The following is a 19,693-nucleotide window of genomic DNA, read 5'->3' on the forward strand; positions in this document are numbered from 1 at the left end:
TAGGTGGCCAGAGTATTTGAGTTTCATCTTCAGGATCTGGCCTTCTAAAGAGCCGTCAAGGGTTTATTTATTCAATGGCTTACAGATTTTTAAATTCTCTGAGGATGGTATGCTACCAAAGACAAAGAGATAGGAAGCCTTTTCTTTTTATTGTTGTGCTTATTAGTCCCAAGGCTGTGTTGATGCTGTTATATGTATTTGTACTTTTCTGTTATTTATTGGTTCAGCATATTTTTGTGTAGGTATGACCAGGATGTGGTGCTTCTGCTGGGACCAACCTCTGCTGCTAGGCGCTCTTTGTGTGCTTCTGGAGTCCCATTTTGACCACAGTGAAACTTATGCCATTTTATTTATGGACTGCGAGATGAGCTGCAAAAACACATTGCCTGGGTCCCAGATGGGTAGCCAAGTGGAGCAGAGTAGATGCTTTATGGGTATAAGCTGATGAATAGTTTCTCTAACGCATCCTTTCCTCTGAATCTATCAGCCCTTTAAATCATTTTAATCAGGCTTCCTAGTGCTGTCCCAGGAATACTAGAGGTTCTTAGCCTGGTGTGCTCTGCCCAATTGAGTTACACCAAACATAAAAGTCTTTGTGAAGCTTTATTCTGTACAGAATAATTGATGCTTGGGAATAGATTCCAAATCAAGCATGTTCCCCACTAAAATCTGAGCTCCTTTTATACAGTACAGGACTAGTTCCCTTAAAGGAATATACAGTCATAAATCACTTACTGCCTTTTCACTCCCACCGTAGGATTTGATAGGGATCTGCAATTACCTTGTTTATTTCTAATCCATGGAAAATGTCCCATTATCCTGACAGTTTTCTCAGGTTTCATCTCCTGTTGGTTTAACAATTTCCTTGCCATTTTTAATTTTCATTTATTTTTACTGCTTATCTCCTTTTATAACTCCTAGGGACGTGGTAGCCTAAAGGTGAAGATGCTCGCCTCCCACTTAGGAGGCTGAGAATTCAATCCTAGGCAGCGGACATTTCTTTATCAGAGCCCAAAGAGAAAATATCTGCTGTAAACTCCATGTGGGTGACAGGAAGGCCATCCAGCTAGTAAATGCTCAGATCTATTCAGTCGCTCCTGACTCCACCCTGATACAAGGATCATAGAGTCATAAAAAGAAAAAAAAAGTCACCTTTTATAACTCTAATCTACAATTTGTTGTTGTTTCCCTGAAATTGGTTTGCTCTCCCCTCTCTTTCTTTCGGGCAAGCTGGCTGTATCAAACTTGAAGAAATATCCTGTCTTAAATGTAGAAGAATAGGCTCTCTTATCATTTCCCACTGTCCCTTTCCCATGGAGTCAAACATTTCAGGTGATAACAGAACAGAGTTGGAACTCAGAAGTCTTCTAGTCCCGTGGTTACCAACCAGTGGGCCGGGGACCACTGGTAGTCCGTGAGAAAATTTTGGTGGTCCTCAGAGAAATGTCACCCCCAAAGCACCCCCCAAAGCAATTAATCCAGCTTGCTCTGGGAATACAAGGCTTGTATTGCTTGCATTGAGAACAATATGAGGTAGTGAGCGAGGGGGGGAAAGACGGAGGGGAGGAACTTGCCCCATGTGTCTGGCCTGGCCACTGAGCTGCTTTTTTTCTGCTTCTTTCTTCTTCTGCTTTTGGCTGCACGCAAGGAAAGCAGCAAAAGTCTTTCTTTCTCTCCCCCAGACTCTGCCAGAAATGAGTTTTGGGGACCCTGCAAAGCATCCTTCTCCAACAGTTTGCACTGGCAAAGACTCATTTCTGGTGGAGTTTGGGGGACAGAAAGAAAGACTTCTGCTGCTTCTGCTGTTTTCCTTGCATGAAGCCAAAAGTCTCTCTCCCCCTGAGAATGGAACTGGAGACGGTATCCTGCGATCCCAAATAAAGAATGATCGATCAGCAGGAAAATGTGGTGAGGAATTTTCCTGCAGACTTTTTGAGGGATTTTCCCAGGGTCTCTGGTCCACGGGATTTAAAATTATGGTGGTCCCTGAGGTCCAAAAGGTTGGCAACCCCTGTTCTAGTCTAACTCCTTGCTCAGACAGGAAACCCTATACCAGTGATGGCTAACCTTTTCCACGTCGTGTGCCTGCACCCTTGATGCAATGTGCGTGAAACCTCCCCACCCCCCTGTGCCATGCAGCTCTGTGCATGCGCATGTGACTCCTCCCAGGTGTGCCCTGCTCTGAGTATGCACATGCATCTCCCGCGTGTGCATCCTCCCCCCACGCATGTGCGGCAGATACCCGACAATCAGCTGGCTAGTGCAGTGGGGCTCTTCTGGGTGACCTCTCACTTGCCGGTAGAAATTTCCAGCACGGGTGCCATAGGTTCGCCATCACCGCCCTACGCCATTTCAGACAATTGGTTGTTCCATCTCTTCTTAAAAACTTTGAGTGTTAGAGCATTCACAACTTCTGGAGGCAAGTTGTTCCATAGATTAATTGTTCTAACTGTCAGGAAATTTTTCCTTAGATTTGGGTAGCTTCTCTCTTTGATTAGTTTCCGTCCATTGGTTCTTGTCCTGCCTTCAGGTGCTTTGGAAAATAAGTTGACTCCCTCTTCTTTGTGGCAGCCCCTGGTGATGATTATTGTAAGCCCAGAAAGTAGTTTGGATCATGTTTAAAAGGTAAAGATGAAGGTTCCCCTCACATATACATGTTGGTCGTTTCCAGCTTTAATAAAAAAAGAGTTCAGTATCATTAGTCTAGCATCTGTCTTCTGAAGCAGACAGGACTTCAAGCTGGTGGTTATCAAAGATGAATATTAAATACAACAGCAGCTAGCTATCCCAAAGCATACAGTGAGAACTAGAAAGGAAAATAAGGATAGCAGTATAGCAGTAACTGTGAGAGGGATCTTGGAGTCTTAGTGGACAACCAGCTAAATATGAGACAGCAGTGTGCAGCAGCAGCCAAGAAAAGCTAATGCAATCCTAAGTTGTATTAACAGTCAAGATCAAGGAAAGTACTAATACCACTCTATAAAGCCTTAGTAAGACCACACCTAGAGTACTGCATCCAGTTTTGGTCACCACATTACAAAAAAGATGTTGAGACTCCAGAAAAAGTACAGAGAAGAGTAACCAGGATGATAAGGGGACTGGAGACTAAAACATATGAAGAACGGTTACAGGAACTGGGCTTGGTTAGTCTAGTAAAGAGAAGGACCAGGGGAGACATGATAGCAGTCTTCCAATATTTGAGGGGCTGCCACAGAGAGGAGGGAGTCAAGCTATTTTCTAAAGCGCCTGTAGGCCAGACAAGGAATAATTGATGGAAACTGAACAAGGAGAGATTTAACCTGGAAATAAGGAGAAACTTTCTGACAGTGAGAACAATCAACCAATGGAACAGAAGTTGCCCTCGGAAGTTGTGGAAGCATCATCACTTGAGACTTTCAAGAAGAGATTGGACTGTCATTTTTCAGAAATGGTGTAGGGTCTCCTGCTTGGGTGGGGGGTTGGACTAGATGACCTACAAGGTCCCTTGCAACTCTGATTATCTGTTATCTGATTTTAGCCAGCCAAAGCTAGGAAGCCAAGATGTCAGTCATTTCCAAAGATAAACATCTGATGAGCCAGATGTCCCAGATACTGAGTTATTTTTCATCAACTCCTCCATTTCATGTATGGTTCTGCTGATGTCAGCCAGAGAGTTATTAATATATGTGCAATAGTGAGTATGCGGAATGGCACATACAGCCCCCTTAACAGCAAAAACAATGTCTAAAGCTTGCCTATCTGGAAGTACCATCTGATAAATTCGTGCCTGCTCCCCATTTAGATCCATTAGTGCTGTGATGGTTCTGTTGAACATGCTAAATATGTTTCCGATTGCTAAAATAGTTCTGTAGTTTAATGCGACATACATAGAGGGTATTAGTCCTCGGCCAATGGTTTTTCCTATTTGGACACCATGAGATGAGTTTATTAGGACAAAATGTCTATGGAGGTTCTCAATCATCCAGGTCATGGCTGTCCCCAAGGTGATTTTCCAAAAGGCATCTGGGATTTCTTGGGGATGTTTCTTCTGAAATCAATCTTCGATCCCTATACTTCCTGGACGCATTATGATAATATCAGGTATCAGCTTGACACTTGGTACTACAAAACCCCAAGTGCATTGGCCATACCACTCAGGAGGCAGAATTTTTAAGGCTTGTCACCTACCCAAGAATCACAGTCCTGGATAACCAAGTCCCAGGAAAGGCTTTTAAATGATGCCAATTTGGACAGCTTAATGGGCTAATTCACAAAGTAAAAACATGATATGTGCTACATAGGTTCCTTTAATACAGTTTATTCCACATGGGGCAAGAAACATTTCACAGCACACAGATAGTAAGAGTTGTACAACCTTTATAATGAATGATGTGATATCTCTTTTAGGATGATGTTACCTGTTAACCCTAACCTTAGATAAATCTCAACATAGGTGGGCTTTTTGGTTGCTAGATTGCTTTTTTGGGTAAGAAAAGCATAATCCTGCTTTAGCTACCCAACGAGTCCCCAGAGCCAACACAATCTGGTTTTAATAGTTGCCTCTATGCAAGTGGCATTTTGGATATAGTTCTCTGATAATCCTGTGTAGGGTAAGTAAGTAAGAGCCATTTCTAATTGTTAAGTGACTGTTTTCCCATTCCTTACCAAGGGGTATATCTTCTGTCTAACACCATCCCCTTTCCAGATTCAGGTAGAAGAGGTATACATATCTAAAATCAGTATTTTTAGTCATGCTTGCCATTTCCTCAACAGTTCTGAATAACTTTTTTCCTTCCAGGCTCCTAAATTTAAAATCTACATCGAAGTCCCTATGGTTGTTAATATTGCCAACTTTATCCAGAGGCTCTCCATAGAATCTTTATATTTTGATATATATTTTTTATTTAAATAAAAACATCATACCTTCTATAGAACAGTCCAACCCTGGATAAACACTCTGTGGTGGGTGGATGGTGAGTGGAATTCTTCTGGGGTAGTAGTATTCTTCACCTTGGTGTAGTGGATCCATGGCTTGGTCCCATGAAGTTTCAACACTGTATGGGTAATGAGCAATACCTGGTAGGAGCCCCTCAACGTAGGTTGCAGGGGGGTCATTTTCCCAGGATTTAAGGTACACCTGATCACTAGGCTCAATGGAATGAATGTTCATATTAAGTAGTAGATATTGGTTTTGCTGTACATACCTGTGAAGAGAAAGTAAAACAGCAGACAAATGAACCAAATACTGTGCCAAGCCCGAAATTGACGTAAGTGTAGCCATTTTAGTTAGGCTCAGTATATATTCTTTTTCTTGCTTTCTCTGTGACAGTCATGGGGGGAAGGGTTTCAGGCTTGCCACATTCCTAAGGGGGGAGGAGTGGAGATAGGGGGAGTTGTTTAGGCCAGGTATTCTTCCCGTGGGAAATGAGCTGTCCTTGCTAGGGCCCCTTGAGGTGGCGATTAATGACATCAAGCAATGTTAAATACTTCTATTGGAGAATGTGACTTTGGGGGTAAAAATGTTGTGGGGTAATTCTAGGTTGCGTCAATCTGGAATTACCATGGACTTCGCCAATTTGATGCTTTCCTAAATAAAAGAAATCTTTTTGAAAGATGGACTTTGTACTTTTCTTTTTAAATTGATTTCATCACTTGGGAACCTGACATTATTCTGGATCTGAGACAAGCTGGAATAATTATGTTTAACTATTAACATAGTTTAACTATGTTTCCAATTAAGGGTGGGGGGAGCATCCCGATCCCCAGCTGATACTTACTGATGCTTTCCAAACAATGAGATTTACTTTTGGGAGAGATGAAAAGTAAGTATGATCCAAGGAAAATCACAGTGGCACAGTATTAGGTGGAAATATGGAGGTATTCTCAGTATTTGAGCTTTGCTAAAGGTGGTTCAGCTTACTATAGTTCCAACAGGACCTGCAGCAAGGGAATTTGGCAACTTAGGGAAAGTATATATTACCTCAGACTCAAAGAGAAATGGGGAAAATTTGGGAGTTTTGAGGAGGAATGTAATAGCCTTGGTTTCCAGGTCAGTGCTTCTTCTGCCCACTTTTATCAGGTTTTGTGTAGAGGGGGTCCTTGTTGCTCTCTGAACTAGGCTGTTTTCTTGCAGACATTTCATTACCCAAATTAGGTAACATCATCTGTGCACTGATGATGTTACCTAGTTTAGTCATGAAACATCTGCAAGAAAACAACCAAGCTCAGAGAGCACCTGGGATCCTTCATTTCTATCCTGAGCTACAAATATTCTTCTTTAATAAGTTTGGGGTAGATCAAGAAGAGTTTGACATACAATAGAAATATGTATAGCATTATCAGTCTTGTTAGTTTTACGTCACTAGCACTCATTATGGTTTACTTTGATTTCCTATGAGGAGTTGCTCTGCACAAGTTGATGTTGAGTGGAGGAAAGTGCTGTATAATTTGGTATGTTACAATGAAAAACTTTGGATTTGAAATCAAACCATTTTTGATAGGGTGTGAGGTCACCTATGTAGTGCTTGTCTACAACTCTTCAAACAAAATGCATCTTTTCCTGGTATTGCATAGAAGCTGCTTTAATAGGTTTCAGACTGTACTCCTGCACACTTGAAGCACCTTTTAGCATAGGATTCCAAAGAGTTGCTCACCCCAAGAGTACAGTATATGCAGGAGAACTGCCCCAGTATATCACGCTGCCTGACACAAAGCACAAGACAGTGTTTTCTTACTTGAAATCTCAAGAGAGCCAGGCTAGTTAAACCAGATGCAGAGCAGCCCACGTGGAACACGTAGTTCTGACCTTCAAGGGAGCAGAAAGGCCAGGTGGCGGCTTCTGGTGCCCTATCTACACTTGCCTTCATCTGTTGTGTGAGGAGGCAACTCCCTCACCCTTCCTGATGGTAGGGCCAATGCAGTTCTGCCAGGAAGCTTTCCTAAGCCCACTTGCAGACAGTTTTGTTTGCTGAATGATTTGAGGTAGTCGCCCCCGTGTTTTTCATCTCCTCCTCGGACAGATGGTTTTCACTTGCTAATGCTTCCTTCTTCCTTTGGCTCCATGAGGCTTTTTGAAGAGACTGAACACATGCAGAAACCAACACATGGTGCACATCTCTGTTCTGCTCTCTTCCTGCCAATTCCACCTCTTCATTCAGCTAGTTGCCCTTTGCTTAGTAGTATGCTCTCTTACCTTGCATATGGCTGTGCTTTCTCCTCCCAGCTGGTGGGCACTGTTTCTTCCATGCAGCATTTGAAGGTATATAACTGAACAATCGGGCTATTACATTTTAATTATTGGCTGCAATTTGGTGCTGGGTTGATCGGGGAGGTTTGGTATAAAAATCTACAGATTGCCTGGGTAAATGAGATGAGACATTCTGAAATATGTGCCTGCTGACTTGGATGTCTGGTTCTTGTCTAGCTGACAGAGGTAGTATTCAGCAGGTTCTGAAGAACCGGTAGTAGAAATTTTGAGTAGTTCGGAGAACCGGCAAATACCACCTCTGACTGGCCCCACTCCCATCTATTCTCTGCCTCCCGAGTCCCAGCTGATCGGCTGGGTCTTCTTTTGTTGCGCTGCACAGGAGAATGGAGCTGGAAAGCAGGTTAGCGGGGTAGGGAGGAATTGGGATTTTGCAGTAACCTTCCCCTGAAGTGGGGAGGGAATGGAGATTTTGCAGTATCCTTCCCCTGCCACACCCACCAAGCCATGCCCACAGAATCGGTAGTAAAAAAAAATATTTTTTTGTAAATTTTATTTGAGTTTTCACAAAGAGAAAAAAAATACAAATAAAACATCTCTTTTGAAAGCAGCATAATCCCGGGTTACATTTCTTCGTACAGACACAAATTCAGGTTCATGCTCATTTTTATATTCTATGCCATATCTTATTACTATTTTACATTTTCTGCATAGCTTCTCCCCTCTTTTAATTTTCTCAATTTTATTTTAATTATCTCATCACAATTCAAATCATTGTATTTATATTTTTTGTCTGTCCTGTTTCAATTATCTATTATCTTTTCTCATTAAACAAAATTTCTCCTGTAGTTACTGATTGGAGTATGACGCCTTTATATCTTTTCCCTAAAGTTGTAACATTCAATATAATACATAGCTTCCATTCAGATTCTGCTTGGTACATTCTTAAAATATACACTGTATTCTTAAAAAAAGAAAAATATATATAAATGTATATAATTAAAACAACATTCCATTCCAATTCAGTTCTATCATTAATATTAATATTCATTAAAGTCTTAACATCTTTAACATTACTTTTCAATTAAATATCATACTTCTATGGGAACAAGTATAAGCTTTCCATAGTTAATTCCCCCCCTCTTCACTTTTATTTTATAAAACATTAACTAATTAAAATGTTCCTGTTCCTTCCTAATTCAATTTCTCATTTATTTCACTTATTTTATTCACAAACATTTCACTAAATTACACTAACTATTTTATCCCTCATTTTAATCATACATTGTTTCCAATTTTCTAAAGGTATTTCTATTACTAATATAACAATACAATCTTATGTACCTTTACAGAATCCCTTTTCCAGTTGGATTTTCACCCATTATCTCTAAATAGGTCCTGTTTCTCTATATATTGCTTCGGTCCTTTGTAACTTCTTTTCCTTTCTTTCTTCCCTCTCTTCTTCTCTCTCCCCTTTTTACCCCCTTGTCTCTCTACCTCTATGTCTCTTTTCTGTATTCCCCTTTTCTGTTGCTTTCCAGTATTATACTTATTTTTCAAATTATTTTTCTTTTCTTTGGTTGTTTTTTTAAGTCTTAAATTCTCCATTCTCTTTCCCCCCTTTCCTTTTTCTTTTTTCTTCCCCACATAGAATTACTTGTTCATTAAAGGTGACTTCTTCTTTGTCCCAGTCTTCTTGTTTTGCAGTCTTGTTGTTTCTCATAGTTCCAAATCTCCATTTCTAAGAATTGAAAAACGAAACCAAAAGAACCCTTCCCTTCTTGTGCATCTTCTTTGTACTTTTTAAATTCCATTTTCAATTCATCCAGAAGTGGTGCCATTGTATAAATTTTTAAACAACCACCCGATTGATTTTAGTCATTCAAATATAATAACCAAGAATCCAAAGATCACCAAATAATCCAAATACATGCAAGCTGTTTCTTTTTTGCTCTTTTTTTCATTTTCTCTTCCTGGGGTTACTATTTAGTTGCAAAGTTTCAGTTAAAATGTATCTTTTAGAAGTCTTGTTGAAGTTTTACTTTAGATTCTTTTTAATTCCAGGCAGTCTCCTCCCTCTTCCAGATCCTGCCCTTATTCTTTTTCTCTCCCTTCCTGCTTATGAAAAAGAAAGTTTTTAATGTCCAGAAATCTTTATATCCCTTTGGCATTTTGTTTTATTTTCAGCTTAATTGCCTATTGATGTCAAAGTGGATTTTTCCAATTTCTTATTTAAGTCTCTTAGTTATCAGTATAGGGAAGGAGAGAGAAGAAAAAAAAAAGCCAAACCTTTCCCTTTTCACTTTCCTTCACTGCTTCTGACTCTTCTTTGGGAGCGATGTTATTTTTTGTAAGTTTAAATTCTAGGGTACCTTGGCTGTTGCTTTTACAATTTAAACCCGGTCAGCCAAAACTTTCACTTCTTATCTTCCTCCTGCATGTTCTTTTCCGTTCGAGTTCTTCTTTGTGGTGGCCATTTCTGACCACCACTGCAACCGCCTTCAGGAAAGGGAGTAATGGCCAGCTGAGGAGGAGAGATGCGGCTCTCCTCAACCCTGCTGGCAGTCTTCCCCCTCTTCACCACCTCTACGGGGTGGCTTAGCCTGAAACCAGCCGGCTCAGGGCGCTCCAGCGGCGAGCCCAGACAGAAACTGCACACGATCGCGGATTTCTGTCTGTTGCCGAAGCCCTTCAAACAGGAAATCTCGGTAGTAAAATTTTTTGAATCCCACCACTGACTAGCTGACTTGGATTCTATGATATATACTGTCACATTATATAACTTGGAATAAGGAAACTGCAGCCTGGCTCTTTGCAAATCCCATGAAGCCTACATGAAAGATTGAAAGATGTTTGAAAGATGGCTTGAGAGAGGACTGGATTAAAAAATATTTTATTTTCTCAGGAATGATCACTATGTATGATGGCTACACAAAAACCCTGAAATCTCCAAAGTGTCCTATAGCTTGCATCTCCAAAAAATAATTGCTAGGATGCCTGCCTTCAGTACTGTGTTGACATGATCCAGCTTCAAGTCTCCAAGTTCAAATATTTTAGGCTGATATCCAGTCTTTAAAAAGAATGTTAGCAGAATACAGATAAACAATCATTTTATTATTGTTTAATAAATCAAAAATGGGACATGTCACCTTTAATAAAAGCAGAAACATTCTGTTCTAATAATCTTTGCAGTGTTAATTCAGGCATGGGCATTTTGCATTCATCCCTTCCCCGTGTACAGTGGATAACCACATGGTCTCATGAGTCAAAGTTCTTCCAGGCTGCTTCAATGTTCAATCTTTTCCTACTCTCTTAAGGAAAACCTAGAGCTGCAGTTTCCGTATCAGTAATTGCTGGGATAACACAGAGTACTTCAAAACCTTTCAGAGTGCTACAGTCTTTAACTTTTGGTTGTTATAGTTAGAGATAAAAATCCTTCCCTTCAATTCCTTTATAAGAACGCAGTTTAATACATACAAAGAGTGAGATCATAACTTATTCCTTCATAGTTAAAATCATCTTATGCCCAAATGAAATGCTAAAGCTGACTCATTACTACAACACATCAATATAGCTTGTGTGAATGGTTCTGGATAGTCCAAAATGTCTTATTCGATGTACAACGTATACTTTCAGTTTGATATGGTTCTGTTTGCCTTTTGGTAAAACTGACATGGAGAAAAATAGTAAAGAATACATTCATGCACGCACACACTTGTGAATTCCCCTTCTATAAGACAAGTACAAACAACTTCAATAATTTATTTCCTTCCTTGATGTTTCAACAAAAGCTTTCCTCTTCACATATCTTATCTCTTATCAATAAACACGTTGTAAAACCTCATCATTCAGTTTTAATAAGCAAAAGTCCATTAAGAGTTACTAGAAATAACATATATACTTTCATCTTAATCAAATAAACCAATTTTTATTCCTTTATTTTACTGTTAACATAGCAACTTATCACTTCATCTAAAAATACAGCAAAAAAAAATCTTTTCTCATATGCTATATTTTACAGTATCTATAAACAAGTGTTTAAAAGCCTTATGCCTAGTCAAATAAAAGGCCATTAAGAGAGACCAGAAACAACATATTTTAGTATTGATCAAATCAATAAACTTTGTAATCCATTTGCTTTAAGAATCTTGATCTCTAACCTCTTTAAATAGTACCTCAAAAGATGATTCTCTTTATCTCTTCTCAGAAAGTCCTTCATGAGTTTAGCACATCTCTTTTGTAAATCCAGAATAAGAAAATTATCCAAATCAGTCCTGTGATGTATTATTTGTGTGTTCTCTATAGAAATCAGTCAGCTTCATTTGTAAATCCAGTGTACCATCTTTTTCCATATCATTTTTGCAACATTTTAAAATACACTTTTAGATTTATATTCAAATCAATCCCAGCCTCTGTTTTGTTCGATAAAATCTGTTCCTCTTCTATAACCTCCTCTAAATCTATTTTTACAATAGTAGACAATCTTAAGAGTAATTTCTAAGCACATTTTTTCCAAATATTCTTGCATTCTTCCAAAATCAGATATTTTTATTTCATTCTGTATTAATGAGTCTCTCTTTCTTTATTTAAGCTTGTCTGTTTCCTGAATCCATTTATAATTTTTCAAAATCAATGTTGTAGTTACCCTTTCGCTGTTTATTTAAAAAAAAAATTTTTTTTTCAAGTTCTTAGACTTCTTTTGTCAAGGATAGAAGGAAACCAACCTGCTATAACAAAACTTGCCTTTCTTAATATTCAAAAAATCATTAACAAGAAATTTCCAGAAGAAATTAAGAAAGGAAACATGTGAACCTATGCCCATAAAGGCTCTGAACTGCAACGTTGGTAACGATAATGATCTCTTGGCTGACAGCAGTCTAAAATCCATCAGAGATGGTAGATTATGGTATTCTAGTGGAGAGCTGTTGTATGGAGCACTTATGGGTAATCAGCATCCTCTCCTTATACTAGAAAGGAATTCCAAGGTGCTGATCCATTTCCCAGCTCCCCATTCCACTGCAGTCCTCAGTTCCACTCTTATGGAGACACCTTCAGTCCACTTTTACTTCCCTTGAAGTCTAAGAATGACATGTCTTACAAATAAAGCATTGGACTAGAAGCAAAACTGTCACATTATATATAGAACACATTTTTTCAGGTTCACTAGAGTGATCCGAAGCTTAGTTTGGAGTATATGTACTCTCTTATTATTTTTTAATCAAGGATAATGATTTGCACGAAGTGCCATAATTACAGAATCTTGCACTCCATCCCTCTGACCTAGGAACAATGCTGTAATGCTGTTAGATTTGTTTATAAGGTAAAAGTAAAGGTTCCCTTCACACATATGTGCTAGTCATTTCCAGCTCTCAATTATATTTATATTTATATATATAAATATATATATATATGTGGATCTTTGGTTGTTCGGGTTTTCTCCTGTGTAAGATTCGAAGTATCTAGGCAACGTTTCGATGAAGTCTCATTCATCATCTTCAGGCTTCTGTCTCCGGCTCTGTGCTTCTCAGAGTGATGTGAGATTGCAGCTGCTTCTTCCTTTAACTGCTAGTGGGGTGTGACTTGATTGGGTGGGGGCTTGGCTGTGTTCTGATTGGGTGGGGTGTGTTCTCATTGGTAGGGGTTTGGCTGTGTTCTGATTGGTTGGGGGTTGGCCGTGTTCTGATTGGCTGGAGGCGTGTTCTGTTCAGGTGGGGTGGACTTGAAGTCCAAAGAGCTTCCATTTTATGTGACACCCCACCTGAACAGAACACGCCTCCAGCCAATCAGAACACGGCCAACCCCCAACCAATCAGAACACAGCCAAACCCCTACCAGTGAGCACACACCCCACCGAATCAGAACACAGCCAAGCCCCCACCCAATCAAGTCACACCCCACTAGCAGTTAAAAGGAAGAAGCAGCTGCAATCTCACATCACTCTGAGAAGCACAGAGCCGAAGAAAGAAGCCTGAAGATGATGAATGAGACTTCATCGAAACGTTGCCTAGAATCTCATCTGCCATCATCAGGCTTCTGTATAGTGTTCATCTGATGAACACTATACAGAAGCCTGATGATGGCAGATGAGATTCTGCTGAAACATTGCTACAACTTTAAAAGCACAACTACAATGACGTGGGAAAATACCCGAACAAAGCTGAATGCCATACATATACATATACATATACATATACATACATACATACATATTTGTTCAAAGCTTTGGTTGCAAGGTAGACTTACCATTTTTAATACAAAACAGCTGGATTCATAGAACATTTAAATCAGATTAACTATTCATAATTATTGTACTCATATAACATGCTATATTCAATCAGACAAGCCACATATTGGCTTGGTTTGTACAGAAAAAAAAACCCCATTGGATTGTTTGCTTCCTACAAGATACAAAGAATTCTCCAAATCCATTAAACTTCAAATTGCACAATTCCATTTAAACTTATACTAGAATGTTTTACAAACAGAGCCATTTACACACACATTCTCTCTTTCTCTTTCTCACGCACATACACACACATCTCAGCCCTTCAAAGTAGTAAACCGATACTGTGAATACTAACACTAACTTAATTGTAAGGTTACAACAACAATAATCTTGCAAACCTGAAAGCACCTCTCTCTCTACTTGCCTTTATTTCCAGGGAGCTAGGAAAGATGCTTTTCATACTACCTTTCCTTCTGTGAGCTGAAATGTCTCTTATCTGACCATTGCCTTGGCTGCTGCTTTTCCCTCCTGTCTCTCAAGGGTACTACCACAGACCACTGAATAGAATTGAAAGAAGGAACAATATTTGAGCATGTCAAATTTTTAAAAATCGGCCATGATGTTTTGTAATTATCACTTCTCTGGAGAGTTAGGAGTAAGAATCTCAAATTCTGTTGCACTACAGAATGGTTTTAAAAATAATAATAATTAGATGTAACTGACATGATACACCAAGCCTGAAACAGTCTTGTGCTTCAGTAGCCATTGCAGAATATTACAGAAGTTACTGTTTGGATCTGATCACTTTGGAAAACTGCTGATGCCGTAAAAATCGCACATATATGGTGACATCATGGCATATAGGTTGCTATATATCTGCTGCAAGTATATAAAGGTAGTCCACGACTTAATGACTGCTTGTTCAGCAATGGTTTGAAATTGTGATAGCTGAATGAAGTGGATGAACTTAGAAATTGTACCCTAAGTTATGACTGCTGCAGCACTCTGTAAGCTCTGCCCTTGCTTCCCACGCCCAAGAATCCCACCCCTTCCTCCCTGTCCTCTGTCTCCAATTGGTCACTTACCATTTCAATACTATAGCTCTCCTGGAAGCAGCTGTTTCGCTGCACAGCCTCCTCACACGATGGAAATTGTACAGCTTCATCCCAGAAGCAGATGCCATTTCAGAACAGCCAGAGTTTATTTGGGCCACTTCCTAAACGGTGTCCACTTCTGGAACCGAGCCATGCAACCTCCACTGTATAGGGAGACTGAGAGGCGGAATGGTCGGCTCTCCTTCCCCAACATGACCTCTGGAGCTCCAGAGGCTGCCTGGTGCCATGTCTCCCACAGGCCATGTGAGAGCTGGACAGCTGCTGCAGTGTGGACCTGAGGACTGTCAAGGTCTCCTCCACTCCAGAGATACCCCATGCTTAACGATCCACATGGTTGCTTAATGGCTGTCCACATTGGGGAAATGAGGGTTCTTAAGTGAGTTGATCACATGGGCATCTCCTTTAACAGTTGTCATGACTTGCAACTATAATGGGCAGGATTCGCTATGGTCGTAAGTTGAGGATTACCTGTAAATCATCTCATTTATCTGATCACATCTTCACCTACATTTTGTAATTTACTGCCCATTATCCTGCCCACTGATACCCATGAAGGTTTTGAATTGAAGATTTGGTATAATTGTAATTTAGTTTTGAGTAAACACCCAGATTATTCACTCTTATGTATCTGAGGTATTGTTGATGTGATGGCTGTATATTATGGTGGAAAGATCAGAAAAACATATTTTTTAAATTTTAGACTGTTTCTTCTTTATATCCTACTCTGTGCCTACCAGAAACCTAAAGAGCTTGAATTTATTTTTTGCGGGGGTATGGAGTTTCATTTGACAGGAAATTTTGACAAGGGTCTTTTGTATATAACATCCAGGAACATAGAAAAAAACAATAGCATTTCAGGAATTACATATGTGAATCCTCCGTCTGGGGATTCCAGAGTTAAAAGTAAGTATCATTTTCTCAAAAGATTGCCTGATTATCAGCAGGTATTCATTGCTGACCATTTTGTTTATGCTGATGAAGTTTGAAGAAGGGCTGTAAAAGGCCTGAACATTTTCTGGGCATGAAAATAGCTGTTATTATTTTCTCATTGCCACCAAAAGAACAAGCAGGTTATAAAATGTTGTGGTTTGACATTAGGATTATGTTATCTGGAAACAGCTAAAGTATTTTTTCCTCCCATTACTTCTCCTTGTGCTTTTCCTGATCTCTTTCCTGAATGCTTTTCAATTCCTTGTGGAATTTTTGGCATATCACGTGATTCCTGCACATGCTATTTTTCTTCTGTATACCCAATGTTCTATGAAATCTTGGAGATGCACTCTCTATAGGGGTCACACAACCTATTACATATTAATTTATCTTCATTATGTGAAGGTTGCAAGATAAAGTCAGTGGAAACTTTTAAGCTTCACTTTCATGTATATTTCCCAATTTTGTGTCCAGTACAGAAGTCTCAAAGAATGGCATATTCCAAAGGCAATAAAAATCAACAAAACAGACATAAAATCATAAAATAACCAGAAACCAAACCAACTGGTAGCAATTGTGACAAACAGAAAATCATAGAAATAAATTACTCCTTCTAAATAAGGAATCGTTTGGAGACAAAAATTCCATAACCTGATATTAGAACAAGGGCCCATCTGAGCACTAAAAAGTGAAATGTACAAGAGGTCCAGAGGTGGTATTCAGCAGGTTCTGACCTGTTCTGGAGAACCGGTAGTTGAAATTGTGAGTAGTTCGGAGAACTGGCAAATCCCACCTCTGACTAGCTCCACCCCCATCTATTCTCTGCCTCCCAAGTCCCAGCTGATTGGCTGGGTCTTCTTTTGTTGCCCTGTACAGGAGAACGGAGCTGGAAAGCAAGTTAGTGGGGTGGGGAGGGAATGGGTATTTTGCAGTAACCTTCCCCTGCCACGCCCACCAAACAACACCACGCCCACCAAGCCAGGCCCACAGAACTGGCAGTAAATTTTTTTTTGAATCCCACCACTGAAGCAGTCTACATATTATTTATTCATCAATTTAATTAAGTGAAGTAACCTTTCAAATATCCAGGTCCCTAACATTAATAAAGTGGTTGGGGGGAATAAAGCGTTTGAAGAGAAAAAAGGAGCAAGTAACACCTAATTCAGAAAGAAATTGTGAGCTAACCAAAGTACTATATTGTGAAACTGATGTGATAAGTAGAACTAGTTCCTAGTTGGATTCTAACCGCTGCATTTTGCAACCACTGAAATTTTTCTGGCCATTTTCCAGAAATAATTTGCACAGAGGATATTTACAGTGCTCCAGTGTAGATGTTGTATTACTGTGAAGGTTTCCTCAAAATTGGTTTGGCATCATGTGAATAAAGGGTGAATGTCTTTTTAGCTTCTGCATATCATCATCCAGTTCTCCCTTCCCCAAAGTTATGCATTAATTTAAAAATACAGAGCTAAATATGTCTTTGTCCTTTAGCTCTTCCACTTCTTTTTTTTTTCTGAAGTTAGAAAATATACAGTAGCTCTGAGGGAATAATAGCATTTTGAGTGGGTTGGTTACTTCTCCTGAAGTTAAAAAATATACAGTAGCTCAGAAAAAATAATAGCATTTGAGTGGGTTGGTTTTGGCTATTGTTTTTGGCTGATGTTGATATTGGAAGATGGGGAGACAGCCACAATTATTGAATGAGTTTGAGGTGGCCATCTCTCCAATTCAGTTTCCCTATTTATAAAATTGGTAGAATAAGAAAGAGGTCTGCCTTCCATGCGCTTAAGAGAGCAAACACCCTTAATTATCACAAAAAGGTCTTTACAACTCAGATATTTATGGGAAACTTTCTTTTGCTGAGATGCACAAAATGTAATGCAGAATTTGGGTGGGTGGGGGTAATGGCAAACAGTAACTGACGTCAAAGAGAATTTCAATAGTACTGTATGCATAGACAATGGCTCACAGAGCAAACATTTGGACATGTTAGTCTCTAAAATGCCACACACCTTTCACTGCAATTGCTAAGCGCTGTTCCTTTAGCAACTTTTGCAAAGAAGTCTACAATTTGAGGTATAGATTCAAACTGCGGGGCAAGTAAATAAAAGTGTTAGGCCACTAGACACGTGTAAACAAGGAGGTCTGGTCTGCCCCAGAAGAAGGAAAGCATGACTTGCCAATAAGAAATCGTTTAAATTGTTGGCCTAGGACTGAGGAGAAAATGAAAAGGAGCCGCCTTGAGCTCCAGGATGAAAGCTGGGATTGTGGGGGGGGAAAGTAGCATGACCAGCCCCGCCAACTGTGGATCATGGGACCTCTGGGTTGGCCGTGCCTTGGAGGGCGCCAGGTTGGAGAAGACTGCCCTTGGGTCGAGTGTGGCGCGAGGGCAGGGCCAACCAAAGCCCCTCTTCCCAACTGGCCCTTCCTCCCGCTGAGGGCGAGGGACCCGGCTGCCCCGCTGCCTCTGGCGGGCCGGACTTTACTGTCCTGCGGCGCGGATTGCCTCCCTCATCCCGGAGCCTTCGCAACGGCGGAAACTTGTTCCCACTCGCCCGGGCTTGTGCAGAGGCTTCTCCCCGAGTCTCCGGGGGCCTGTAATTGTGCGGGATGGTGCGCGCGCCTATGTTTTGCACGGCGTGGGGCCGCGGTTGTCTTTTGGGCTACTACTAGCTGCTACCTTTCAGGAAGCTCACAGAAAGAGGAACCGGGCGGGGAAGAGAGAGTGGGAACGAAGCCGCTGCCCTGAACTTGCAGGACCGATGGCAGGGAGCCGGCGAGGCTCTGCTCGGCTGGCGATGACTCCGGAGCCCATCCGCGGGGGCGGGAAGAAGAGGAACGCGAGGGGGACCCGGGGGGCCTCGTCCTTCTGAAGAGGACCTGCCGAAGAAGGCCTGTCCCCGAAGAGGGCAGATGTGGTGGCATCGGTCTTGGGATGTCCCGCGGAGCCCCCCAGGGAAAAGCGCCGCTGCCAGGTACTTTTAGGCGGGGATGGCCTCGGCTGGTTTCCTTTTGCCGTCTGAGCTGACGCCCTGGTCTGCTCTCGCACGGGAGAGAGCTGTTGTTTACATCCTGCTATTGTAAGAAAGAAAGGCCCTTTGCCTTGCCATATTCCGCCCCCCCCCTCTCCTTTCCTCTCCCTTTGGGGCCCTTCGCCTGCTGCGTGTAGGAAGGTAGGCCTGTTCAACCGGGACACGTAGAGTGGGTGGCCAGGCTGGCAAGCAGGCAATCTGTTCCTCTGGAGACAGGAAGGGCTTTAGCACATGGAAGCATAGTGGGATGGGGAGTGTTGGGAGAAGAGATAGAAACTCTCCGAGGGAGGGGAGACAGGAAGGTCCGGAGTGTTATCCTTCTTAAGGATCCCTTCCAGGCTCATACAACAAAAGAACATCCTTATACAGTATCTGTAGAGAATGGTACAATGGACACCAGCCTTCTTCCTCACGAAGCAAATTTCCTTCTTTGTGTCCTCTGCCTGGTAATGAAGGCTGGAAGGGGAAGGAGCCAGTTCTCAAACACACTTGCTTTACCAAAACTGCTGTCATCTCCAAAGGAACAGGTGTTGAGTTTCCTAGGTGAAGTCAACCTCTCTTGGAGAGTGCAGATAGTGGGGGTGTTGAATAAGAGGACAAAGGGATGTGCGTGTAGCTTTGCAGTTTTGAAAACCACAGACCAAGACACAGTGCTGGAGTCCAACGGAGAGTCCATGTCTCTTAACATGTCTGTTTTGATACTGTGCTGTGGTTTTTCGCACTCAACGCTTCCCCTGATCCACTGAATATGGCTAAATGTAAAGTCTTGAGTGTCCGTGCAAATGACACATTTTTTTTTTAAAGGAAGTTATTTTCAAAAAATAGTGATGAATTAGTGAAGGGCTTTGAGAGTATCCTAGACAGTCTGGGCAAATATAAGTACAATAAGTCATTTAGCTGAGCCTAATGAAACATTTTAGGATTTAAAAGGCAAAGTTTAGTAAGAGAAAACAAAGCAGTTTTTTCAGTAATATCAGGCTGTAGTTTTCATTCAATATTTCATTCATATTTTAAACATCTGTGTAAATATTTAAATAGAGATAAATCCACTGTTAGGTAAACTACAAAGTAATATACAAGACATTAACTCAGCCCTAATTCTAATTTGATTGGATTTTTACAGTTTGATGTTGCATTTTCCAAGGATATTAAGTATCTTAGTATATTGTAGGCCAAGAGCCGTTATAAAACAGCATATTCAAATAAC

At 40.7% G+C, this 19,693-nt stretch overlaps 1 protein-coding gene across 3 annotated transcripts in view; it reads left to right on the forward strand.

Moving 5' to 3' along the window:
- The window catches only part of DGKZ (diacylglycerol kinase zeta), a 156,720-nt gene that overhangs the window by 10,284 nt on the left and 126,743 nt on the right, over positions 1 to 19,693 (forward strand). Inside the window, exon 1 of one of the 3 annotated variants that reach the window (XM_087921436.1) lies at positions 17,793 to 18,429. The exons of 1 other annotated variant lie outside the window; for it this stretch is intronic. In XM_087921436.1, coding sequence (XP_087777562.1) covers positions 18,368 to 18,429 — 62 coding nt within the window. In that variant the 5' untranslated portion in view covers positions 17,793 to 18,367. Of the gene's footprint in view, positions 1 to 17,792; positions 18,430 to 19,693 lie in introns of those variants that run through there. One more of the 3 variants, XM_087921435.1, reaches the window with a different exon arrangement.

This window comes from Pseudonaja textilis, chromosome 1, assembly GCF_049901715.1.
Source record: "Pseudonaja textilis isolate UNSWEBS1 chromosome 1, rPseTex1.2, whole genome shotgun sequence".
Classification (NCBI taxonomy): domain Eukaryota; kingdom Metazoa; phylum Chordata; class Lepidosauria; order Squamata; family Elapidae; genus Pseudonaja; species Pseudonaja textilis.